This window comes from Papaver somniferum, chromosome 8 (assembly GCF_003573695.1).
Source record: "Papaver somniferum cultivar HN1 chromosome 8, ASM357369v1, whole genome shotgun sequence".
Lineage (NCBI taxonomy): Eukaryota > Viridiplantae > Streptophyta > Magnoliopsida > Ranunculales > Papaveraceae > Papaver > Papaver somniferum.
In genome coordinates, this window is record NC_039365.1 from 88,721,401 (window position 1) to 88,741,405 (window position 20,005).

Genomic DNA, 20,005 nt, shown 5'->3' on the forward strand with positions numbered 1-20,005 from the left:
TTTTGGTGTGTAAGAGAATCGACGCATGATCGGAAGCAATTCTGGGGAGATGAGTGACTGATGCATGTGGATTGGTTGTGCGCCAATGCGATGTTGCAAACGCCCTATCTAATCTTTCCAAAATGTTGTCATGTCCTTGCTGATTGTTTGACCAAGTGAAAAGATCTCCTCGGAATCCTAGGTCGATGAATCCTATTTGATCCATCATTGTGAGGAATGGTTGTGTTTGACTATATTTGACTGGCCTGCCTCCTCTTTTTTTTCTGATTGATTCATTATGTCATTAAAGTCTCCGATGAGCACCCAGGAAGCCGGATAGTTGTTGTCATGAAAGATGGTTGGGAAATCTTGCCACAAATCGATTCTCGCGTCTGTTTGTGGAGGGCCATATTGTTATAGTATTTCGATTGCGATAAATAAGAGTTCGTTGCTCGGACTTGTAAAGATTAAAAACATAAAAATGTATACAAACATTTGTCACAGGATCAAGAGATACTGGGACTCAGGATGTCACCAATTATTATACTCATGCGATTCAATTATTAATTCTAGACAATTAAAACTTATATTGATAACAAATATCGACTCTTACTTTGCCAAAAATAGATTTTGTAAAGTATTATATGTAAATCATAAGCATGATGCATCAAGAATCTCATGGATTAAGCATACATCATCAGACAAAATCACAAATAATCAATAAAAATCATAATTCCATTCATAACAGTGCAAATAGTCATAAAAGAATTAAATAAAAATTACTCATGCATAAAGAATGGTTTCTTCCATCATCCCAGTATTGGGGTTTATATATTCATATTAATCATACACTCAAAATATTAATTCAAAGATCAAAGTGTGATCAAAAGAGTCAAAAGTTATAAAACAGTGGTTCTGTGACCCACAAAATACGTCCAGAAAGAAACGATACCAGGGAACTGCAGTAAAACAACGACACTCCGCTGCTGCTGTTGACGCTGCGGAAAATAAGACTGCTATGTACAGTCTGTTCTTCGTGTTCTTCAAGGTCCTCTAATGGCAGCAACAACAGCAGGTGGGAATTGCTGTTAATCCTTCTTCTTCGCTCCTTTGCGTCCCAAACCTTCCTCAAACTCTTGATAACTTATCTTGGACTCGTAACAACCTTTTTATACACAATAGGTCAACTAAATCTTCCCCAATATTTTCGTTTATCTCCACAGCAAGTTACGGGTTTTTTTTCTCTGCCAAACTCTCTTTACGCGTCTTCCTTTTGAGCCGTATACTTTCCAAAGCCTTTATAAGATATATTAGAATCTGTGGGAAGATATATCTGCATTCTAGTCACGCTATATTTCTGGCAACAAACCAAACAAGACCCGACTTTCTTTCTCTGTTTGAACCGAGTATTTTTCTTCCCTGTTAGTCGATATTCCGAATTATCTAGCCCAAGTTAGTTTGGCGGTTGAATCTCTCCAAAGATAGCCTAACAATCGAACCCTAAATTCTGTTCTCGTTGGAAACATTTTCCCGCCAAAACGTTAATTTGAAATGTGAAGAAGGATGCCCCCTATCCTCTGATGGGGTGCGAATAGCAAGTGGGGCTGAAATAAAATTATTGGGTGGAAATAACCAAAACTTGGGTGCCTTTAGTAATTTTTCTGGGATGTTTTCCGCACTTTTTCGGGGTTCCTCCGGGGTATTTCTGGGGTGTCTCTGGCATACTTCTGGGGAGCTTCTGGTACGTTATCTACGGAGGTTCAAATGCCACATTTTGAGCCAATTTCGCCGCAAAAGCTTATTTCTCCAAAAACACCTACAAAGACATAAAATAACCAAATAAGTACAAAATCGAGCACTAACAATATATACAATTGGGATAAATTAGACACATAAATGCGTCTATCACGTATATACCTGTGCATAGCCATGGTTGTTCTTGATTAAATGGAATTACCATAGAATGGATGTAACTTTGGAATTTTGATAGAATACGAATGTTGATGTTGTTTTTCCACATAAGGCAAAGACCTCCTCGTCTTCCGATTTTGGGTATTGTGGATAGGTTCTGGTATTTTAGAGTTTGGGCCAATCCTGACATATGCCTTTCAGTTGCAAGAGTTTCCGACAGGAATAAAATATCAGGTTTGTGTAAGGATATGATTCCATTTAGGTGTTGAATTGAGGTTGGGTTATTTATACCTTGACAGTTCCAAGATAAAATATTCATTTTGTCTTGCTAATCAGGGTTGGAAAATGGGGTTGAGCGGGAGAGAAGATATGAATAAGGAAAGTTTAGCTTAATCAGTAAAATCTTTGGGCTTTGTCTTAATAAGAAGAGGATAAAGAAAATGTACTATGAACTGAGCTTTGAATTAATTGGCTTGAGTTTTAATGGGCTTGAAATTAAAAGTACATTTGCGACATTTTGGGGGGAATACGGTTGGAGATGAAATGGATTGAGTTCTGGTTGAAGAATGTGATTGGAGTTGGTCAGAATTTGAGAGTTGTCAAAGTGCTGGATCAAGATTGAAAGAAGGTATACACTAATTCTTCAGCGCCTCTTGATAACAAAAGCACTGCAGAACCAGAGAGGTTAAAAGCAAATAACCAACCAAATTCTAACAACCTATAACTATTACAACAATCTTAATAGTGACTATATTCGAGTAGATTAGCAAATAACAGACCCTGCAGGGTTAGAAACCAAAAAAACTGTCAGCTGCTCGATGAAACACAGAAGATGATTGCTTAGTCATAGAGAAAAGCAAACAAGGTAGCTATTAGAGTAAATTGGTAGAGATCTTTTTTTTTAATAAGAAAGAGGATTTTATTAATAAGGAATTAAACTAAAACATTGTTCAGGTCACTTAGGATCAGAGTATTGATCCAAGTAGGCCAATTTAAACTCCATTCTACAGAGCTTATTCGAGATTTTACATACTTTGCTAGATCATTAGCAATGCTATTTGCATCTTTTTTAACATAACTACATTCCCATTGATCAAAACCGGATAAAATAAAAAGAATGTCTTGGATAACATTATTGGTTGTCCACTTTACTGAGGTTTTGGAACCTTGGATGGCATTCACCACACTCACACAGTCCCCTTCCAGATGAACCCTTCTAATTCCCTTTTCTTTAGCCCATAATACCGCTTCCAAAGCTCCCAATGCCTCATCTTATTCCGCATCTAATGCTTTGACTGGGATACATCGCACACCATTGCATATTCCTGTAGAATTTCTTATAATTAGTCCAATGCCAGAGTTTATGGAGTTATCAATAAAGGAAGCGTCAAAATTTATCTCTTCTACATTAGCTGCAGGGGGAATCCAGGTATGTTGACAGGAGTAACATTGATACTTATAGCATTATTAATATGTAAAGTGTTATGCCAATCCTTCAAATGTTTAACAATTCTCTCAGCTATAAGTGTTTCAGTAATCTGTGTATTCTCGAAGTTTTTAGAACATCTGGCCTTCCAGATGTGTCAAGTAACAAAACTAGTAGTTACAAAGGAGTTTTGATCAACTTTCCCACCATTATTACCTGCAGTTAAGATTCCACATAACCAGTCATGTAAATTATAGTTACTGGTGGAATTATACAGGCTGACATTAACTCTATTCCAAATGTTTCTAGCAACCACACAGTCAATAAGCAAATGTTGATAGGATTCAACAGCATTACCACACAGAGGACATGAAGTACTTTTATGTTTTGTGAATCTAGCTATCCTATCTTTTGTAGCTAGACATTTATGCAGAACCTTCCAAATAAAATGTTGGACCCTAGGTGGAAGTTTAAAACTCCAGAAAGCATTCCAGTTGATTGCTAAATTGTTCTTAGTAGGGCTAACAGCAAGAGACTCATTTAAGATAATTTTGTAAGCAGACTTAACAGTAATGTCCATTATGAGAGGGAGACCATCTAAGTTTATCACTTCCACTAAAAGGAATTCTAATACTCAAAATTTCCTTGACAGTATCCTCATCAAATAGAGTTCTAATTGTGTCTGTGTTCCAAGTATGTGTTCCAAGTATGTGTCTCATTATCAATTAGATGGCAGACATGACTCATATTACTAGAAGAGAAGGTAGTGTCAGGGTGAGTAATTCTATTTGGAAGCCAATTGTCTTTCCAAATTAAAACATGCTCCCCATTACCTACTTCCCACACATAATGCCTCTTAACAATCTCAAGCCCATGACATATTCCCTTCCAGATCCAGGACCCCTGAGAAGAAACAGCATCACTCAAAGGGTTAATGTTACTAAAATACTTGAAACATAAAATTTTGACCCACAGTTCATCTTGCTGGTTTACCATTCTCCATGCAAGTTTGGTTAACAAAGCAAGATTTAAAATATCAGTTCTTTTAATATTAAGACCTCCTAGACATTTAGGGAGAGCAACATCAAGCCATCTTTTAGGATAAATACCTTCACCTTTCTCATCCTTCCCCCATTGAAAGTTCATTTGAACAGAATCCATCTTGTCAGTAATTTCTTTTGGCATTGGAAAAACTGCAAGGTGATTGTTAGCCATATTGCCTAAAACAGACTGAATAAGGACAGTTCTACCAGGGGGGGCACAAATTTACCTTTCCAGGTAGGCAAGCTACCTTTGTAACTGTCCACTAAGTGGGAAAAGGATTGAGACTTGTTTCTTTGAAGCATTAATGGCCCTCCTAGGTATTTCTCTTGCAATGCCATTCTCTTAATTTGAAGGATACTAGAGATGGAGTTTTTAGTATTACCTGGGACTCTAGGGCTGAAAACAACATCAGACTTGTCAAAGTTAACTGCTTGACCAGAAAACTTACTGAATTGGTCTATGATAGTAGCTAAATGGTTTGCTTCTTGAATCCTAGCTTTGATGAAAACTAAGCAATCATCTGCAAAAAACAGGTGAGTGATGGGAGGTGCATCTTTAGTTACTTGGAAACCATGGATCAAATTAGAATCTTCAGCAGTTCTAAGATCCCTGGAAAAAGCTTCCATGCAGAGGATAAAAAGGTAGGGAGATAGTGGATCTCCCTGCCTAAGTCCCCATTGTGGATAATAGATCTTACCTGGTGCACCATTTAGAAGAATAGAAGTGGAAACTGTAGAAATACACTGCTCAATCAAAGCACAACAATTGTCAGAGAGACCAAGAGCTTTTAAGTTAGCAATCAGGAAAGACCATTCAACCCTATCAAATGCTTTGGACATGTCAAGTTTAATGGCAATACCTCCATCTTTGGCTTTAGTTTTCCTCAGAGAATGAATCATCTCATGTGCAATCACAATATTATCCTGAATAAGTCTACCAGCAACAAAAGCAGTTTGGTTTGGGGCTATAATTTTGCTCAATAGAAGCTAAGATCTTAGAGATGATTTTATAGGACACATTGCAAAGGCTAATAGGTCTGAAATCAACATCATGCTTTGGACAATTAGTTTTAGGGATAAGGGTGATGAAAGTTGTTTTAAAATATGTTTAGATTGAAAGAAAGATCTACATATTAACAACATCCTGCCCCACAGTGTCCCACATAATTTTGTAGAAGCCTGCTGGGAAGCCATTAGGGCCAGGAGAGGACCAAGGTTTCATATGAAAAACAATATTTTTAACTTCCTCATAAGTAGGACATTCAGTAAGCATATAATTATCAGCTTAAGTTATGCAAGGAGTGACATCATTCAGATAAGAATTAGGACTATCAGGATTAGTGGTTTTACTCATGCTTGAAAAATGATGCAACAAGTCCTCAGCAATATCCTCTCTATCAGTAAGCCAATTACCAGTTCTACTTTGAAGAGTATTAATTTGTGTCCTTTTCCTTCTAAAATTAGCTTTATTGTGAAAATAGGTAGTGTTCCTATCATCAAATCTTATATTATCATCTCTATTCCTTTGTTTCCAGAAATGCTCTTCAGCTTGGTACCAAAATTTAAGCTTTTCAGTTAAGTCTCTAACTTGAGTACTATTTTGACTAGATCTGTTTCTAGTAAGCATAGAGAGTTGATCTTCTATTTTAGATATCTGAGTGCTAATATTACCAAAGTGATTGTAGTTCCAGTTCTTTAGGATGTATTTAGTATCAGACAGATTATTGGAAAATCTAAAGGAAAAGGAACCAGTATTATTAGAACCCCAATTTTCCTTAATAGCAGAAGAACAAGAAGCATCATTGAACCAGGCTTTATTCACCCTGAAAGGTTTTTTGTGGGATTATCCATTTTAGAAGTGACTAGCATGATTGGGCAGTGATCACTACCCAAACTAGTTAAGTGGTAGGTGATAGCATTAGTGAAAGACTGAAACCAATCTAGAGAGGCACATGATCTATCTAATCTTTCTAAAATTAGTTCTTCTACTTCTCTTCTATTTGTCCAAGTAAAGGGGTTACCTATATAGTTCATGTTATAAAGGCCTCTAGTATGGATCAAATTATTGTAATAATCTGGCACAAATTGAGAAGGAGTGTTACCACCTTCCTTTTCATCACTATTTAAAATGAAATTCAAGTCACCAATCAAAATCCAGCTATTCCTATGGTTGTGTCTAATATCATCCAAGTATTGCCACTGATTATTTTTATCAATATCATTAAGAGCACCATATATGAAAGTAACCAGAGAAGCAGTGCTCATGGAATCAAGTTTAACCAAGCAATTAATAATGTTGACATTGATACCCAGGACTGTAAGTTCCACTCCATCTTTCCACATCAAGCAAAGACCCTAGATAAACCAATATGATTATGGAAAATAATGTTGGGAAATTTAAATCTAGCAGTTAAGAATTGCATTCTTTTGAGATGATTTTTAGTTTCAGACAGAAATATTATATCAGGGTTGTTGGATCTAATGAGTTTTGAAGATGATTTCTAGTGTCTTTATTACCAAAGCCACAAACATTCCAAGACAAAATTTTCATACTTTATTTGGTTTTATTATTCAAGGATTCAGAGTTTTTCCTAGAAGACACTATATAGTGCAGTTTTAAAAAGGAATAGTAAAACTTAAGAGAGTTAAGATATACCTGAAGCTCCCATGTAGTGCTTCCAGATTGCTTGCCCATTTGTGTGATTCTAGCTGTTGCTAGTTCATCTGAGTTCACATCATTGTTACTTTGACCCTCTCCTTCCTTTACAAATCTTTGTCTCTTCCCCAATCTACCACCCTCATCTTCAACTTCAGCTATGATCTGAGCAACCATTATCTTGCCATCAACTGGAGGCACAAAAGGAGCAACTTTAGCACTTCTCCTTACTGAAGGTTTAGGAGTATTACTTGTTGAAGAGCGCACAGTCATACTCTTCTTAATGACTCCTACCCCTCCAAAAGGCAATGATTTTTCATGTGCAGCTTTAATATAATCTGCAACATCCTTACAAACTCCATTGCAGTGATTTATCATGAAGCACTCCCTGAATATTTTGCTAGGTTGTTTCTCATAAAAAAACCTAACCCATTTAGTAGAGCCAGCAGCAGTAATTACTAGTACCCCCCTTCTTAGTGGAGTCTTGAGATCAATCCTTACACAAACCTTCACTGTGACACCATCTTCAGGTATAAATTTTTTTGGCTCAATAGCTAGCACTTCTCCCAATAGTTTACCCATTTCTTCAACTGACTTCACATTCATGTGCTCTGGTTGTAAGAATTTAAGCTGGATCCAATACACTTGCTTGCTCCAGTCTAAGTCTTGGTGGATTAGACCCAGAAAGTAGTCATAAAGAATGCATAACTTGCCATCAATATTCCATGGACCTTCCTCAATCACCTTATCCACTGCATCCTGGTTCTTTAGCTTGAAGATTAGAACATTAAGATCAATTTCAATTACTTTTAATTCTTCAGCAGGAATGAAAGGACACATGAATTGGATATTCTTTTCCACTTCACCATAAGTCACTTTGTCTTCACTTATTATCTTCCCTATCAAACAACAATCCCACTCACCATTCTTTGCTTCATCATTTGAGACAGAATTTTCCTGGTTGTTAAGAACAACTTCATCAGCAGATTTCAATTCAAGAGTTGTTTTCCTGAATCTCAGAGCTAATTCTGACACTGCATTATTGGATTTTTGACCTTCTTAGGCATTTGAATGAATTTCCTCCATTTGGTATCTTCCTCTCAATAGAGTTTTAGGTTTGGAGCGATTCAGAATACAGGGGTGAGTATAAGTAGAATTCGAATTAGGGTTTCGACTAATAGGATAAGTATAACATTTTCTCTCATTAACCACCGAGAGATTTTTGGAATCAATTGCAGCAGAAAAGGTAAGTTGGTGAGCTGTTGTTGACCAGAGTAACAAGAGGGCTAATTTGATTTCACTCAAACGGCCTTTATGTCTTTTGCACGTGCGCATAACCTGGTTGGGTAGAACTCTTTTTGGATCGGGGAAGATGAAAACTTTCCCTGTGAATAAGCTAACAATGGTGGTGAACTCAGATGGAACTGATGCTTTAACAAGCAATAATACAACAGCTGCAAACGCAATAATCAACACTAGATACCCGGCAAACGTCATTATTGGGACAAGAAAATCTGGAAACACAAAGGGGAAAGAAAATTAGAAAGACAATTTTAAAAAATAAAATCAAAAAATTTAAGATCTTAATCAATAAATATCCAGAACCCAAGAGAAATCAAGATAAAACAGAGTAGAGGAGAAAATTAAAGACTAGGGATCTATTAGAGATGAATCACTTCTGCCATTGGAGAGGGAAATTGAAAATTTCGAAAACTGTGCTAACTCAGTAAATTCACCGATTTGCAGAGCTAAGGGGTAGGAGAGAGGAAAAAAAAAGGTCCACCCCAGTGTCTTGGTAGAGATCCACCGGCCCCAGAAATGTTGCATCACTTTTGTGTATTGTAGTGTGAATTGCGATGGATGGATTTTGACATACTTTAACCGAATCCTCAGAAGATGTTGACGTTGGTGTTATTGCTGCTACTGCTATTAGTGTTGATGGAGATATTGGCGGTGGAAGGTTCAGCTGCCGCTGCTTTGTATCTTTTTGCAGGAGGCAGTTGAGATGTCCACTGATTCAGTTCCTCGCTAACTATTCTTCTTGATATGATTGATGCAGATGAGGTCCCAATGCCAGAGGATTGAAAATATGCTTGCTGCTCAGGATTAGCCCTCTTGTGACTAGGCCTAGTAGGTCTATTTGTAGAACTTGAAGAATCATCGGAAACTAGATCAAAATCCGCTTCTATGTCTGAAGTTAGGACGTTGATACGGCTCTGCCGAATCTGGTGTTGTTGTGATGCAGCCTCAGCTGGTTGCTGAACTGAATCGTGCATATTTATATCTTCCTCGTCGGTACTTGCTGCCATGTTTCTTTCCCTTTCCTGAGTTGTGTGGGCTTGGTAGTTTCTCATCCAACCATAGAAATCATCTGAATTGGTTGTTTCTGAGCTAGACGCCATATATGAATTGAAGCCATCTTGGTTATAACCCCTATATGCTTGTTCTGCTCCAGAAAAAGACAGTGCAGATTGTTCTTGACTTGATGAGATGGGAGACGGATGAACTTCAAGGCTCCAATCATTCCATTCAGGATCCGGGTCTTCCACATCAACATTAAATCTCTCCTCTTCCGAATAATTGTTTTCTGGAGAAGGTGGAGGAGCAGGAGGAGAAATCAATCTCAGATGGGGTGCAAGCTGAAATGGTGGTGGAGAGTGCCTTCTACGATGATTGAGTAGATATATCTCTATACAATCATCAGTTAGGTGACCCAATCTGTGGTAGTAGTTGCACACTAGTCTCGGAAGTTCAAGGAATTGGAAGGCAATCCAATTAACACCATTCTCGTTGTTTGGGGCTCGCGTGCCATAAACTAAAGGCTGAAATAGATTGATTCTTAACTTGATATACATACTGCTGTAATCAGAATGAGATGGGACTGGATTATCGTAATCGATAAGCTCTCCTAACACAGAAGTACTTTTTGAGGTGTGGGTATTGGGTTTGCTCAGGAAGAAGATTATGCACAATAATTTCAAAGTTTTCACAATCTAGGGAGAAAGTTTCTGGGTTCAGATATGGATTCCAGGGATGTAACATGAAAATATCTCCATAAATGATTCTAGTCATCTACTCAAGCACTCTTACCATTTTCATGATGATACTCAAACTTAATGAGATAATAGAATTGACTAAATCTACTAACAGTAAATCCACCTTCAACAAACCACCTATAACTTAAAGCACATCTCACATCATAAGATTTCTTGTTCAATCTGGTGAAAAAACCAACAACAAGCTTATGTTCCCAATTAACATGGTTATTATTAAACTTAACTTCCACCTTTCCAACGGTTAGACATGGAAAAAAAACAGTTACACTAGCAGAACTTACAGGAACACACAGACAATGCAGAGAGCTAGATAAAACTACAAGCAGGGGAACTAGAGAAAACAAGTTTACAAAGATGCATACAACTGAGCAGTAATAGATCAATTTATAATTGAGAGCACAAACTAATAGGAGAGGCATAATGATTACAATCTAAGAAAAACTAGGTTTTGGTTGAGTGTTTGAATAAGGAAGCGCGGAGAACCGAGTTGTGTAATAATTTGGGTTTTGAAATGGTTACAGCAGCAGATAAATCTAATTAGCTTATGGAAACGGCGAGTGTATGATATGGTTCCACCTAGAACACTAAGTTTGGAACCCTGAATAAATTAAGATCTCTTATTGCTAGAGAGGTCTGATGAAATCTGATAGAGAGAAGAAAAGTAATACCTCGGAATTGGGTTAGCAAATCCGTCTTCAACAGATCGATTGAGATACATCTTTTTTGACCCAGGTCCAAATTCTTTGTATGATGCTTGAATTGAATCGCAAGTAAGAGAAATCGAGAACGCTGGTCTTCTGGTTGAATGAGCTTGATGTGGGACATGTAAGAACATCGATTCAGGCATAGGCAACAACAAATCTTCAGAAAAACCTTCTTTTTATCATTCAATTAGCAAATCAGATGATTGAGGTTGTAGTGGGACATAGATTTTAACGAAAGAGGCAGCAACAGCAGCATATTATCAGTAATGTCTTCAAATTTACCATCCATATAAAAAATCAACACTTATACACATTGGTGATTACTTCATGAGATCTGGGGCCGAAGGACAAGAGCTTAGCCAATTAAAGAAGAAGAATTCATGGCTTATTTTTGGTATTGGTTATTGAGGTTTGCAGAAAAAACCTTCAAAGTATCAGGTTTTAGGTGTGGAAGCAAAAAAGAGAGAGAGGTTTTTTTGATTCCGTCATATAATTATTTTTATTCTAGCACTGATTGTTACGGAAAGAGCAATTGAGCGAAATCACGCAAACGTGAGATTGACTATCAAAGAATTTGTATTTAGGCCGAGAAAACGTGAATTTTTTATTTTAATAAACACATATTCTTTATATAAGAACAGAGTTTTTTCGAACGACGTGATTAATCGGAGCTTCTGGTTGATTTTGGCCCCATCAATTAATATTTCGGTCAATAAAGATTGAGAAGAATTTTGTAGAGCCGCACTACATATTCCAACCAATCACATTTTAGAATATATTACCTAAAATATATAATTGGAAACATTCAAGCACAAATATAGACAACTTTAACATTACCAAAAAAAAAGATTTTATATAAAAATATTCATGATTTCATAATAAAATGAAATACACAATAAATAAAATTAAATACGCAATATTCATCATGATTTCATCGTAAAATTAAATCCATCATAAGAATTAAAATATTCATCACGATTTCATCATAAAAATAAATCCATCATAGCAATTAAAAAAAAAATCCAACGCCAATGTCCATTTACACTTTTTATAACAAAACTCGCCTAATCAACCGGAAAAAAAAAATTCAATCGTTGAAATTAGACTTTCAAATCAACAATCAAAAGAAAACATACCTGGTTTGTGGATGTCACATATGAATCGAGTAATCTTCTTTCGAGTGTTTATAAAAGAGTTTGTTTGTCCTGTACAAATAAAAATAATATAATATCATTAATAAATGATCATTTTAGAAGTATTAGTACATTGAAATTAAGCAAAAATCACCAATCAATATGATATCAAAAAGAAAAAAAAAAACAAATCGTTAGCTGCAACAAAACAGAGTTTTTTCGAGCGACGTGGTTAATCGGAGCTTCTTGTTGATTCTGGCCCCACCAATTAATATTTCGGTCAATAAAAATTGAGGAGAATTTTGTAGGGCTGCAATACATATTCCAGCCAATCACATTTTAGAATATATTACCTAAATTATATATATTTTGGAAACATCCAAGCACAAATATATACAACTTTAACATTACAAAAAAAAAAAGATTTTATATAAAAATATTCATGATTTCATAATAAAATGAAATACACAATAAATAAAATTAAATACGCAATATTCATCATGATTCCTTCATAAAATCAAATCCATCATAAGAATAAAATATTCATCACGATTTCATCATAAAAATAAATCCATCATAGCAATTAAAAAAAGAAAAATCCAACCCAATGTCCATTTACACTTTTTATAACAAAACTCGCCTAATTACAACCGGAAAAAAAATTCAATTGTTGAAATTAGACTTTCAAATCAACGATCAGAAGAAAACATACCTGGTTTGTGGATGTCACATATGAATCGAGTAATCTTCTTTCGAGTGCTTATAAAAGAGTTTGTTTATCCTGTACAAATAAAAACAATACAAAATCATTAATAAATGATCCTGTTAGAAGTATTAGTACATTGAAATTAAGCAAAAATCACCGAACAATATGATTTCAAAAAGAAAAAAAACAAATCGTTAGATGCAACAAAAAAAAGGAGAAAAATATTGAATGAGCTTTTCATATTATCCTTTTTTTTCGTTTTTTTTTTCAAATTTTTTTTCTTCCATAAAGAAAAAGCACATCTAGAATATGTTTCATTTTTTATGAAACATTCCAGAAATATGCGAATTCTAAAAAAAACTTCTTGTTAAACTAACCAAAATAGTAAAATTTTATTATTTAGTTTAGAATAAAATTTGTAGGGAAACGTAAACAAAATTATCTTTCTGGAAATTTCATTGCTAAATATAACGTTACTTCCAAATACTTTAAAATATTTCCTATAATACTATAAAACTAATACTCTTTTAGGATCCGCGACTCTCTATAAAACGTCCAACCCAAATCACTTTTATTATTTGGGCGCACCTCTTTTTCAAGAACATGTTGAGAATTTTATTTTATTTCGTTGTTTGATTCGTGGGTCTTTTTTTTTTTTTTTTGCAGATCATCACCAGAAATGTCCAGGATCGATGTTTCCTCTCTCCTTCGACAACAGCTCCAGTACTCTTCTCTGTCAAAACCTAGATTTTTTTTTGTTTTATTAAAAGCCTTAATTTTTCTTCCTTTTGTAGCCGGGTTACTTTTAATCCAGGTATTCGCAAGATGTTGTTTATTATTTTTTAAATCCTTTAAGGTAACAGATTACTAAAAATAAAAATTTTAGGTGTGCGTTTTTTTTTTCATCTCTTTCTCTGTACTATCTTTTTCTTCTTCAATTTTGCTCAACTGATCTCTTTTCATGCACCACGAACAAAATAACGACAAAAAAACCCTTGGATCTAAAGAGAAGCTGCATCGACCACCGGTTGGAATTATGACTCTAAAGGTAACTATATTTCTCACTCAAGGATGATTTTGTTTGTCTTTTTTTTTTGATTAATTATTTCCATGATTTTGAGACTTGGGCTTCTTATACTATTTGATTTTTTTGTGACTGTCGTAGGTCACCGACCTTAAAGCAAATTAAGTTCATCTGTGGCTCTACAGTGTTAGTTCGGAAAGACTTAAAAGCAGCAAGAGGAAGCTGGAAACAGGGTACGGGACTGCAACATGTAAAGATGCAAAGTAAGTGATAAATCTCACACTTCACAAGGGAAAATCGTTTGTGTGGACGCTGTCAAGTATTTCTCTTCCCTCATTTTCCAAGAAGAAAGTAATCACAAAAGAGTGTTTAGCAATTTGCAAGTCAGGCAGTTGGTTATATGGTATACGGACATCGATATTTGATGTTCATGAATGGTTTCATTTTTGGATGTAGACAAATTGAGTAATAACTAAATTAACTAGGTAAACAATGTACATATTCCAAAATTACAGATTCTCGCTTATACTGGTATTCAAAATTAAAATACCACAACAAATAAGATGCAAATTTTAGTAACCACGTAGAGGATATTTTAGTTATTTTTGTGGCAAAAATATTGCAGGAACTAAATGCGTCTATCTTTTAGTTAGTTTTAAAATAAAAATATTGCACTCCGAAAATAGTGAATATTATATATTATAAAGATTACGTAACTTTTAAGAATTAGTATGGTTTCCTAAATAGAGTTATTTCTCATGGAATTTTCGGCCGTGGTTACTCTGGAATACTGCAACAAATAAGATGCAAATTTTAGAAACCATTCTCCCTTCCTGGACTAAATGCGCTGCTATCCAAAAATAGCAGTTATCCAATATTTTAAAGATTAACAAAACGTTTAAGAACGGGTGTTGTTTCCTAGGTAAATTTTTGTTTTTTAGGGAATTTTCGGCCTTGATTACTCTATATATAAAGCTCTAGGACAAACGTCAAACCTAGATTGCAGGGTTTTTTTTCTTTCTAGATAGGTTTTTATATTCATCTTTTTTTTTTTCTAATTTGTTTGTTTTGCATGTAGCATCGGTTGACCATTGGTTGCGGCAGTGGGAGGTCGCGATTTTTCTGAAGGTTCTGATGATAATAATGTTGCGGTAGTGGTAATAATAAAATTGCGGTAATGAGAGGTCATGGTTTTTTTTAAATTTTGTGATGGTAACAATGAACTCACAGTAGGTATAAAATATTGAATTGTTTTTTTTTTCCGTTATTCCGGGGATTTTTCATTTTTTTGGTTTTGCAGTTGGTGATATCTCTTCTCAAAGGGGATGAGTTAATGAAAACAAACCTTTTTTTTTCTGTAGGGGTTTTCTTTGTTTTTTAAAGCTATTATTCTTGGCATAGGGATAGTGAAATCAGATTGTACAAGACTATGTATGTGGATTAGGTGATGAATCCTCTTCCCGAATTCTGAAAAAGCATTAATGTTTTTTGCGATATTTATTTGTGTTGTTCTTTTCTTTGATTTTAACCCTCCTACTTCACTTTGTTTTTGGGTAGGCGATCTACATAGATAATGCAGGAAATTTTTTCAATGATAACTCGACTTCCGATAAGTCCAAGGTGGCGATGATTGTTATCACACTCGAGAGAAGATCATGAAAATCTTACAACTTGGCTCTTGGTTAGTAGTCTTAAGTTATCATGCGTGTATTTTAAAAAGATGTACCAAACTGAGTTACAAACTATGCTTTAGTTTGTGTTTATTATTTCGATACGTTTGTTTCTATTTAATAGAAATGAACTTATAGAATGACTATGCAGAATAAAAATTTCATAATGATTCACGTTGATGCTTTTATTTTAAAAGTAATATAGCAAGATACTGCAAATTCCATTCCCATGCAATGATCTGATATTGGCCCTTTCATCTGAGAATATTTTCCCACTTCGTATGTGAGTTACTATTTCAGTCTAAATACGAATTTGAATTTCTACACTAATGTGTGTGTTACCGGTGGTTCAGAATGTTTTTAATGCATAGAATAATGATGGTGTAAGTGTAACTTTTAATGATAAGATATCATTACATGTCTGCTTTAAAACATCAGGGAAGTAAAATGGCGGAGTGCCCGGTGAACAAGCCAAGTTATATGTCCCTGGGGATGGGTCCGAAGGATGTTGGTCTTAAAATATGTCATATCTTGACGAAGGTTCCTGGATGAGGTACGGTACAAGAAAAATAATATTCTTCTGGCATAGTTCATCGCATGTTCGTTTTCGTTTTCGCTTTCCTTTTTATTTATTTATTTATTTTATTAAATAATTTACCTTTATTGGTTTATTTCAGGTTGGACCTATGGATGTTGAGGTCAAGCAATGGAAAATTACTCATCATAGAAAACGGACTAGGAAACAACTACAATGAACTCCCTGAAAATGTGTATTTTCGAATTTAGTTGTTTACATTATACTGTGTGAAGCACTTTTTTTTGTCTTTTTTTTTTGTATTGTATGCCAGAAGAATTGTTCCCGAAAGTATATATCTGGAAGTTTGATAAATCCTTTTGTTTACCAATATGAGCCAGTTAATTTGGCAGAGATAACTTTTTACATGTCTAAAAATGAGAATTCTTTTGTATAAGGTTCTGCATATCAAAAAGAAAAATAAAATAAAATAAAATTTGTGTAAGATTTACATATTTTAGTCAATAGATTCAAAATCAATAAAGTGACTGCAAAAAGGATATTTATCAAAACTTTAACGCGCCTTGAAACAACTCTAAGTACGATGACTATAACCTTCATTTAATTATTATTTTTGACTGAACATTAGCAGGTGTTCTCATTTTTATGCATGTAGCAGTTCGTACATCGTATAGCTCATGGATCACTAGCAAAGAGACTTCACACATCTTTTTTTTGTCAAGAAACAAAAATGTCGCAACGAAGGGCCTCAAACTCGGAGAGCTTATACTTTTTTGCATGTTAATCTAAGTTACAATGACATCTAATGAATGTATATTTTGTTTGAATTTAATTTTATCTCATTGGATGCTTACTGCAATTTAATGAATTTGTGGCCCCTAAAACAGAGAGTTGCTTACAACGCAAAATGAAACGTCTTATAGACTTTCAAGATGATGATAGTCAAGGAAAACATAACATAGTTGAAATAATATTGGACGTGTGAAGGTGTTCAGTATTCATAAAAATTTAGGAGATATGAATCTCTTGGAAAGTTTATTTTTTTTGGTGCAAGTTCAAGCTGCACATAAGTTTAAACTATTATAATCATTATATCTTGGATATTTCCTTTACATGTGTCCAGTCCATCTTTGGCCCATTAGTTTTATTCAGGTTCTAGAAAAGAGGTGATATTCACAGAGGTAATATAATTGATTGTTAAATTCTCTATTAGTAGTTATGTCAAGAATTCATATCCGTCATGCAGATCAACATCATCTTCTAAATACTATCATACTGTTTATTTTTCGCGTAAAAAGCGAGGGCCTATTCCAGATAGCTGTAGGAACTTTCAATTAGGAGGTCTTGCTCATTGCAGGTTAGTCTTTATAAAATTTAAAATTCATTGCAAGTAAACGGACTAGAATATTAGCTTTATTCTAAATTATTATCACAATTGAGATTCTTTAAAAAAAAAAAAAAAGAATCTTATAATTTTGAAGACGTTTGGATAGGTAGAATGATATCCTTATTTTATTTGTAAAAAGAGGATTAAGGTTGAGAATAACAGAACATGTCAATGCGGAACATGAATACTTGGTTCATGGGTATTAGGTGTCCCATTTATAAACATTTTAGACACTTTTACAACGCACATTACACGTATAATATGTTGAGAATCAACAAAGATAACTAATAAATAATTTTTCTTCAGAAAATAATAAAATATATGTAGGATCTCAATTGCAATTTCGAAAATTTATATCTCGATGACATCAAAATTTTAAAGCGATACTGGGTTTGAGGGTACGCAATTTTAGCACTTCTTTTACACTATGGAACCTTTCTTGGTGTTATTACCTCGAACTAAAAGTCAAATTCAAGGATGCTGACATTTTTTATATTTTAGAGGATAAAATATCTTAGGATTTTCGAGATATGTTCAATGAAATATCCGTAATTTATGTGAAATTTGAAGGTAATACCGGTTTTTCTCACAGCCTAAACCTAGATGACTCCATAGATTTTCTGGGATTATGTCATGAGCTAAGAAACATCCAGTTGCGGATTGGTGAAGTGGACTCGATGGTGGAGTATAAATCAGGTGATCCATGTTCAACATTCTATGAGGCGGACAGGGAAAAGGAAGACTCATTTTCTTATAAGTCACTTAACTGGTTGAACTCTGTTCCACCTATAATTGCATTCTTTGTATGCACAATTATGCTCCATCAAGAATGACGGTGAGATGGAGAGGTATTGATCATTCGGGGTTCATCCCATACTCCTATATTACACTGGCGTATATATACTCACTTGATCTATATATAATCACTTATTTGAATCCTAACTTCTTTGTTGCACCGAAATGAAACACACACTTCAATATACATGAAGTATTCGATGGCACCAATGGAATATAACTCATTTAATTGTGGAGTGTCAAGGTAAATTAAAGTTTGAGTTTCTATATATACCCCGATGATTTCGGCTTTTTGCAAAGACGCAAAAGTATTACACATGGTCAGGTTTTAGTAGCATAAGAAAAATGAAGAAAACAAAACCATCGAGATGGTAGATAATGATACTAGCTTTTCATTTCTTTTTTTACTCTAAACCGTAGTGTTTTCCTTAGAACTTATATTTGTTTTTGCCTTTTAATTTTTGTTCATCTTATATTCTTGAACGCCTACTCACATATTAGCTTATTGATTTTTTATTTGTAACAAGTGTATCATGCTTACTGATATGTTAACGATTTCTATTATGTTTTTGTAACAAGGGCACCCAACATTCCATAAGCAAGAAGAAGACCCATGCATCGCACGGGTGACAAACTAGTTTCATTAAAAAGGTAAGGAAAATTTATACATCATAATATTACAACCATTACTAAGAGCTTCTTTGATTGAGTTTTTAAGGCTGTTATGTTGGATGTGATAGTTACAAAAAAACCTTTTTCACACTTTTCCCATTTAGCTAGTTTATCAACTTCCTTAAGCAAACTTCTAGTTACATAACTAACTTTACTATTTACGTGACCCAAAAGTGTCTTTGCTTCATCTAAGATATTCTTCGTTCTCCATTCGCAAGTAGATGGCTTATTACCCAAAAAAAAATTGCTACATTTGCACTATATGTTTGCACATGTAATCCATGCAGATTTAGATCTTTGGTCCATAGTGCTGCTCCCTTTACTGCAAGTGCTTCTTCACATTCTGCACTTGTGGTGTATCCTGGAACAATTTTAAAATCAGATATCTGCCCATTCATCCATAAAATTAACCCATAACCATATTCTCCTGTATTATTATCGAAAGAGACATCCACATGAATACAATTGTCTGTTCTTTTCTGATCTCCATTCATATTATTCCTAACAATCTGATGTGGCAGGCTTGTAGAAAACGTGAAATGAAATCACAGGAATACATTGTTTTATAATGAGCGGAAAAAAAACAAATTCCAAACAAACTTCCAGAGCGGTGTGAACCGCACAACTGGTTGAATTACGTAGAATAGTTTATTTATTTCTTCTGCTCAGAAAGAAAGTTTTTTACCCGATGATGGGAAAGAATTTGTACGGTAGCTTTTGTAGGGAAAAGCTTACTTGTAAAAGAAGAGTAGGACTGCAGGAATTTAAATCTCGTGATACACGTACCGCAACTATGTACCGTGATCTGCACCGTAAAATGATCTAACAATTCTTAGGAAAAACCTGGAGAGATTTGTAGGGGGTGGGGTTAATGATGGGGTCCACCACCTTTTCTCTCTCACACACAGTAATGCGGTACATAGCTGCGGTACACCAATCATTTTTGAATCTGGTTGGACTGAAGCAATAACTCTCTTCCAATCAGTCAATGACGCACTTATATATATTCTTATGAAAGAGTAGGCTGTTGTGCAGCTCTGAGTAATCCCTCTTTCAAGCTATTAGAGCAACACAGGGTGATGATGACTTCTGGCAGCCTAAAAATCACGACATATGATAGGCTTTTGTTATACTTGTCGCATAAGGCTAAAATTGTACTGGTCCTTCAAAATTTTAGGTAATGTCATCAAACATACGATGATGTTGAAATAAATTTTAGGCCAAATCGTCAAAAGTCACCTTTAATATACGATGATGGTGAAATAAATTGGTATTTAGCATTCATTCAATCATACCATCATACTAGGA

At 34.7% G+C, this 20,005-nt stretch overlaps 1 protein-coding gene and 1 long non-coding RNA gene across 8 annotated transcripts; one reads left to right on the forward strand and one right to left on the reverse strand.

Annotated features, from left to right (window-relative positions):
• Nucleotides 1–2,796: 2,796 nt before the first annotated feature.
• LOC113301953 lies at nucleotides 2,797–11,459 on the reverse strand. 7 transcript variants are annotated; one of them, XR_003336565.1, is made up of 3 exons: nucleotides 10,740–11,459; nucleotides 7,016–10,233; nucleotides 2,797–3,215 (listed from the first exon to the last, which is right to left on the reverse strand). XR_003336565.1 is itself a non-coding variant. In XM_026550786.1 (3 exons), exons 2-3 carry the CDS (start codon nucleotides 7,853–7,855, stop codon nucleotides 3,174–3,176), a joined length of 882 nt encoding a protein of 293 aa, XP_026406571.1. In that variant the 5' UTR covers nucleotides 7,856–8,529; nucleotides 10,740–11,439; the 3' UTR covers nucleotides 2,797–3,173. The 7 variants fall into 7 exon arrangements, 3 of the variants coding, with proteins under 3 accessions (XP_026406571.1, XP_026406570.1, XP_026406569.1); XR_003336568.1 differs by having other exon boundaries at nucleotides 7,016–8,529; nucleotides 8,892–11,459; XR_003336567.1 differs by having other exon boundaries at nucleotides 7,016–8,529; nucleotides 8,799–11,459.
• Nucleotides 11,460–14,896: 3,437 nt separating this feature from the next.
• LOC113302661 lies at nucleotides 14,897–16,209 on the forward strand. The gene is made up of 4 exons (XR_003337000.1): nucleotides 14,897–15,082; nucleotides 15,196–15,319; nucleotides 15,747–15,861; nucleotides 15,986–16,209. It is a non-coding gene; the product is annotated as an uncharacterized LOC113302661 (long non-coding RNA).
• The last annotated feature ends 3,796 nt before the right edge of the window (nucleotides 16,210–20,005 follow it).

Bases quoted from the DNA above. Each gene is read 5' to 3' on its own strand.
- LOC113301953 (XM_026550786.1), bottom strand. From the start codon at position 7,855: ATGTGTCCTTTCATTCCTGCTGAAGAATTAAAAGTAATTGAAATTGAT. The intron at 3,216-7,015 runs GTATATCTTAAC...GAAATTCTACAG, and splicing joins GCACTACATGGGAGCTTCAG to GAATATGCAATGGTGTGCGA.